A 6,420-nucleotide genomic window follows, 5' to 3' on the forward strand; every position below is an offset into this window, starting at 1 on the left:
GAAACTGCCGCTAGAGGGCTTCAGAGCTGCTGCAACGGGTGTGAAATATAAATAGCATTATTATGTGCCACTACCATCTCTTTTTAAAAAACATTTATTGTATAACAGATTTATTTGATACACTCCATTTACAATAATAATCACATTATTTACTATGGTACCAATAAAAAATGAGCAAAAACTAAAATAAATCAAAACAAAGAAATATCAATAGTATCTGATCTAAGGATAGATATACTAAATAAAAATTGAGAGCGAAGAGGGGAAAATGAAAACATATTTAAGGTTGTGTAAATTGTATATATTTTGAGTGCTTTCTTGTTAGATGAATCTGGAATTCAATTCAATTCAATTCAATTCATGCTTTTTATATAGCACTTTTCACAATATAGATTGTGTCAAAGCAGCTTATAGTAACTTTAACTATTTACTATAGTATAGTAAAGTCCAGATTTCAGAGTTGGAGTTCAGTTTAGTTTAGTTCAGTGTGGTTTAAATTTCACTACTGAAAGTTCAAACACTGAAGAGCAAATCCACCGAAGCGCTGCTCCACATTTTGCAATTTGAAAATTTAGATTTATGAATATAAAAATAAAAAGGTTTATTCTAAAGCAGCCATTGATAATAATAATAATAATAATAATAATAATAATAATAATAATAATAATAATAATAATAATAATAATAATAATAATAATAACTTTTGGAGTCACAGAACAAAATTCCATAAAATAACATTTGAGATAAATACATTTTGCCAAATTTTGCAATAAAACATCTAGAAAAAAAATTGAGACACATAGTTGCATGACCAAAGAAGTGAGGAAGAGTTACAACATTATTCTGACAAAAGGAGAAATGTGAGTCAAATTGTGTCACATATAAATTAAATCATATCTTTAAATCAATCAATCAATCGTATGTATGTATGTATGTATGTATGTATGTATGTATGTATATATATATATATATATATATATATATATATATATATATATATATATATATATATATATATATATATATATATATATATATATATATATATATATATATATGTGTGTGTGGTTTGATTTATAGATTATTATAGAACAAAATTTTCAAATATATATAAATCAAACAAATCATATGCATATAACTAATCATATATAAATCAAACAAAATACAAATTGCAATTTGTTTTATATGCCACAGCTATGCTTTATTAGTCACTAGACAAATGTAGCCAATGTGAGTGCATCTGATTTTTCAGTCAAAATATGTGTGTCAAAGCAGCTTAACATGTTATCATAAATGTAACTATTTACTATAGTATAGTAAAGTCCAGGGGTCCATTCTTCGTACCTCGCTTAAATGATCTAAGATGATTTGGCAGATCCTGCATCTGTTAATCTTGATAACTGATCTCTGGCTAATTTGTATTCATTTCTGGCTAATTAATTTTTTCAAACAAGTTAGCAAATCAGATTAAAATGTTTGGATGAACTGATCTGAGATTGCTGCGTGTGTTGTGAAGGACAGACAGATCTATCATTTCTCAAAAATATTCAATTATCCATGTGAGCATAACTTTCCATGTGTGTTGTGGGCTGCAGGCTTTACACTTTCATGTGTCAAGAGTATTTAGCAATTTATTTACTTTTACATTTAGAGCAGATTTTCTTCATTATAGTAGTCATAGTAGTATTATAGTAGCCTGTTTCTTAGTTGGTGTAAAGAATGATGTTTTAATTAATTTTGCATCACAAAAGCATTTTGATATCAGTAAAGGTGTCTGCAACTTTTGTGAAGCATCAAATCACCGTCATATTAACTGTCAAAACATGTTCATGACTGCAAAAATTATTATTCTTTTAAAAAAGTCACATATTGTGCATGTCTATTATCCTACACAAATTGTACTATTTTTTTATCTTGTATACGCGTTTGTATCTAAAAAGTTCATATAAATAAATTCTCTTTAAACCACCAGTGCAGATTGCATAGGTTTTATTAATATATACTTTTTACTTTATATATATAAAAAATATTTACTATTTTCCCAAGTGTATATAACTTCTACTGTAAGAAAATATCAGAATTCGGTACATGCTTTCAGTATTACTTTGGCTTGAACTGACCCGATCTAATACTGTTTATATGAAATAAGCCTGCTCCCGAGCAGGTTTGAGCTACCAGCACTGTTGCTATGACAACAACTCTTGGATGAGTTTTGAAGAACGAAACGATCCTGGATCATGTCAAATCGTCAATAACCAAATTCAGCTAATGGAGTAATCCACGTACGAAAAACGAACCCCAGATTTCAGAGTTGGAGTTCAGTTTAATTTAGTTCAGTGTGGTTTAAATTTCACTACTGGAAGTTCAAACACTGAAGAGCAAATGCACCGAAGTGCAGCTCCACAAGTTCCGACCCAAGCAAGCCAGTGGCAAGGAAAAAGAAAAGAAAAGAAAAACCCTTCACAAATTGTTAGTCATTTTTAATCTCTTTCATAAATGCTACAAAAATGGGTTGGCAATTTGAAAACTTAGATTTATGAATATAAAATCTGCATAAAAATAAAAAGGCTTATTCTAAAACAGACATATTTTTTTTTTATAAATTTTAAAAATATATAATAATAATAATAATAATAATAATTACTTTGGATTCACAGAACAAAATTCCATAAAATAATACTTGATATAATAAAACGAAACAAAACATGATTTATGGTAATTGCTAAAACTGCTGGTAATTTTAAATTAACCTTTAACATCTACCTAACAACAATGGCAATGATAATAATATGTCCTTGTTCTTTTTATAAGACATAGAAACTTATTATTTTGTTCAAAACCATAGATATTTACATTAGATGTCGCCTGCCCTGTTGTTGTCTATTGGAAGGAATGCGTCAATAGAGCCGCCATTTTAGTACAGGGTAGCACTCCTATGAAATGAATGCGGGACCAAGCTGCAGTGGAGGACTGTGGTCATCCAAAGCCAGAGATATACACATATATCTATGATCGGAAGTTTTCCAAAGAGGTCAGTATGACATTTATTTTTTTTTTATTTACGAAAATTATCATTTTACATCACTTTTCTACATTGATGGATAAGTGACCGCACAGGCATTCCTGACAAAAACCTTGTGTTTGTGTGTATATAAATGTACTATCCTCCCTTCCTGATAAATTTGATCTAATCCGTGTCCTGAAACACCCAACCCCCCTCCCCCCACTTTTACTTCTCATACTGACGGCTGGAGCGATTCGTTTGTGAATGAATCTCCGTTATGAACGACTCGTTCACTTAGCCGACAATAATACACGTTTCTTGCACCGCAGCATCTTGTTGTCATATTTCATTTACATTGTTTGCTGATTTTATTCAACAAAACTAGCATAAGCCGAGTATTTAGTACGAGTTGGTGCTATTTTGCCTAATGGTGAATGGAGTAAATGACTGTATCTGTATTATCATCATTAACGTTACCTGTTTAGCACAAAAGTTCATAACATACAAAAACGTAAAACATTAAATCTTATCTATGAAATGTTCTGCCTTTGTGCTTTAATTTCTTTTTTAGCTCGTTACTACACCCGTAGACAGCGCTAAAGTCCAGCATCTTCACGTAACAGTCCTGACTAGGTTGAAAAACATTTGTCCTGGGAGCACTGTACAAATTTGGCGGTGCTATTGACGCATGCTCAGGGTCCCTATGTGGTATCTAGTGTTTATATCTATAGTTCAAAACGAGATTTTAAAAATACTTCACTGCCACCTAGAGTAATAAAATGAAACCTTCAGAAAGAACATGGAACAAACAGATCGTAAATTGCACAAATAAAATCTTAAAATGCAATGTACAAAAATATGCAATATTCTATACATGCATAGTAAAATTGTGAGAGTTTTCTGTAAAATAATACCATATTTATCAATCTACATCAATGCTGGCACTCCTTGACCTATCTCGATTTCAGCATTTTACTTCGTGGCCGTCATTAGTACCACGTGATTTCAAACAACCAATTGATTGCGCATGTCTGCGATTGATAATTAGGCAAATTAAATAATCACCCCAAGAATGATTTTTAATATATATTTTAATGTAAAAAAAAATTAACATATATGAATGCGTATGTTATTTATTATGCGTACGTGAGCGATTTTTGATTATAAGTTGCTATAGCAACGCGTGTTATGATTTGACATTTGACTCGATAAATAAACACGCGAAACCTCACGCTGCTCAGGGACTTTTGGAGAGGATTTCTGTGCAATACTGCGATTATTTAAGATCCCCGAGGATTTCTGACAGGAGACTTTTATTTCAGGAGATTATCATTGAATAGTTTCTCTCTTTTTTTCGAAAAAAAAAGTTTATTTCTCAGGACAATTCTTTTATTGTGCTTTTGTATTTTTTGGTTAACTTGTGCTATTTTTTATTCTGCATTTTATTATTTATTTATTCATTTATTTTATTTAAACATTTATTTATTTATTTGTTTATTTATTTATTTATTTATTTGTATTTTTTCAGTTGGAGTTTGAAGCTGTTCATGGTGGAGATGGGTGAAAGACGAGGTGAGTATTTAAAATCTTTCATTTTCTTCATTATTGGCATGTTATGATCTACAATGTTTGACTAATATGAGAAACTGTGTGCAAATTAATTCACCTAATCTTAATTTATTCACTGTAATCTGTTCAAATGCATTTTATCCTACGTTATTAAAATAAATGCATCTTCATTATAAAACTAATATTAAACAACAACAAGAAATCAAAATCTTTTAAAAATCTGATTAAAAATTAAATTAAATTAAAAATTAAATCTTATTGCTCGAAACAGTTTTAATGAGTGTTTTCTGTGTGTGACTTGTCTTTTAGCCTCAGGCCGCTCCAGATCCAGGAGTGCTGCTTTTACTGAGACAGCAGCTTTGGACACAGACACACATGATGGCACCGCTGAGTTTCCTGGTTATTTGGCTCCTCTGCCTTCCCAGTTGGCTGAGTCTGGCTCTACTGACCTGAGGAACAGGAAGAGGAAGTGGCAGAGCGACAGCCACAGCCAGCAAGTGCAGTCCACCTCGTCCAGGAGACCGGCCAAACACTCTCGCAGAGGTCAGCACACATTCATCTTTTTATTATGGCTCAGTTCTGAAATGATTTGTCATTAAAAACACTGCAGCATTTCTTGTGCACTTCTGTTGCAGACTTGTATATGAAGGGCCCATTGCTGGGACGAGGTGGATTCGGCTCAGTGTTTGCTGGGATCCGCAGGTCTGATGGACTGCCAGTAAGACATTTTCTCCCTCCTTCATTCAAAAATGATGCTGTCTGTAAATGTTAAATCAGGCAGGTGTGATTTACTGTGCTTTTACTGTCTGCAGGTGGCCATCAAGTACGTGTGTAAGGACCGCACGCAGAGGAGACTGAAAGTTGTAAGTCCCCCGTGTGAATCTGTTGTGTTTGACTCAGTGCTGGATATAATGGAGTTGTTCATCCTGCAGGAAGGTCAGGGTTGGCTGCCACTGGAGGTGGCCTTGATGACCCGCGTCACTTCAGCTCCTGCCTGCCCCAGTGTCCTGCAGCTGCTGGACTGGTTTGACCGTCCCAGATGCTACGTCCTGATCCTGGAGTGTCCGGCTCCTTGCCAAGATCTCCAGAGCTTCTGTGAGGAGAACGGCTGTCTGGACGAGCGTCTAGCCAAAAAAGTGCTGGTGCAGTTGATTGCGGTGCTGAAACACTGCGAGAGCCGTGGCGTCCTGCACCGAGACGTCAAACCAGAGAACCTACTGATCTGATACAGATACAGAGATCTTCTGAAGCACTCGGCCTACAAATATTTTGCAGGTGGGTTTAAGTTGTAAATGAAAGCGTTCTGTGGATATTTGTGAACTTGTGATGATCCACTAAAGGCATTTTGAGTGTGTTTGTGGTCTTCTTGCGTCTCTCAGGCACTCCTGCCTACGTTCCTCCTGAGTGGTTTAGCAGACATTGCTATAATGCCACTCCAGCTACAGTGTGGTCAGTAGGAGTGACCCTCTACAACATCCTGTGTGATCGTTTACCCTTCAGAGGCGCACAGAGGGTCACGTCCAGAAGCACACTGCACTTTACAAGGAATCTGTCAACAGGTAAGAGATTCAGACACAGATGGAGATGGTGTGTCAGCGAGCAGAAGTGTGGTGTGTGTTTCAGAAGACAGTGTTGTGTGTTCAGAGTGCCGTCAGCTGATTGGCTGGTGTCTCAGTTCATCGCCAGCTGATCGGCCCACTACAGATGATATTGAGCACCATGCCTGGTTGCACTGCACAGGTTGGCCATCACACTTAACTGGATGCAGCAGTCATGGCTTGAGTTGCATTATCAGGATGAGTGTAGATAAACACTGTGAATGATTTGTAGAGGGAGAGCAGGAGTAG

The 6,420-nt window shown here is 34.8% G+C and overlaps 1 protein-coding gene across 1 annotated transcript; it reads left to right on the forward strand.

Annotated features, from left to right (window-relative positions):
* Positions 1–4,560: 4,560 nt before the first annotated feature.
* LOC130238841 (serine/threonine-protein kinase pim-3) lies at positions 4,561–6,420 on the forward strand. Its single transcript, XM_056469957.1, is given in 8 exon segments — positions 4,561–4,576; positions 4,883–5,116; positions 5,209–5,291; positions 5,386–5,436; positions 5,506–5,848; positions 5,953–6,132; positions 6,218–6,313; positions 6,404–6,420. Coding segments are annotated over 8 exon segments (1,020 nt in total).

Source organism: Danio aesculapii, chromosome 12, assembly GCF_903798145.1.
Source record: "Danio aesculapii chromosome 12, fDanAes4.1, whole genome shotgun sequence".
Taxonomy (NCBI): Eukaryota; Metazoa; Chordata; class Actinopteri; order Cypriniformes; family Danionidae; genus Danio; species Danio aesculapii.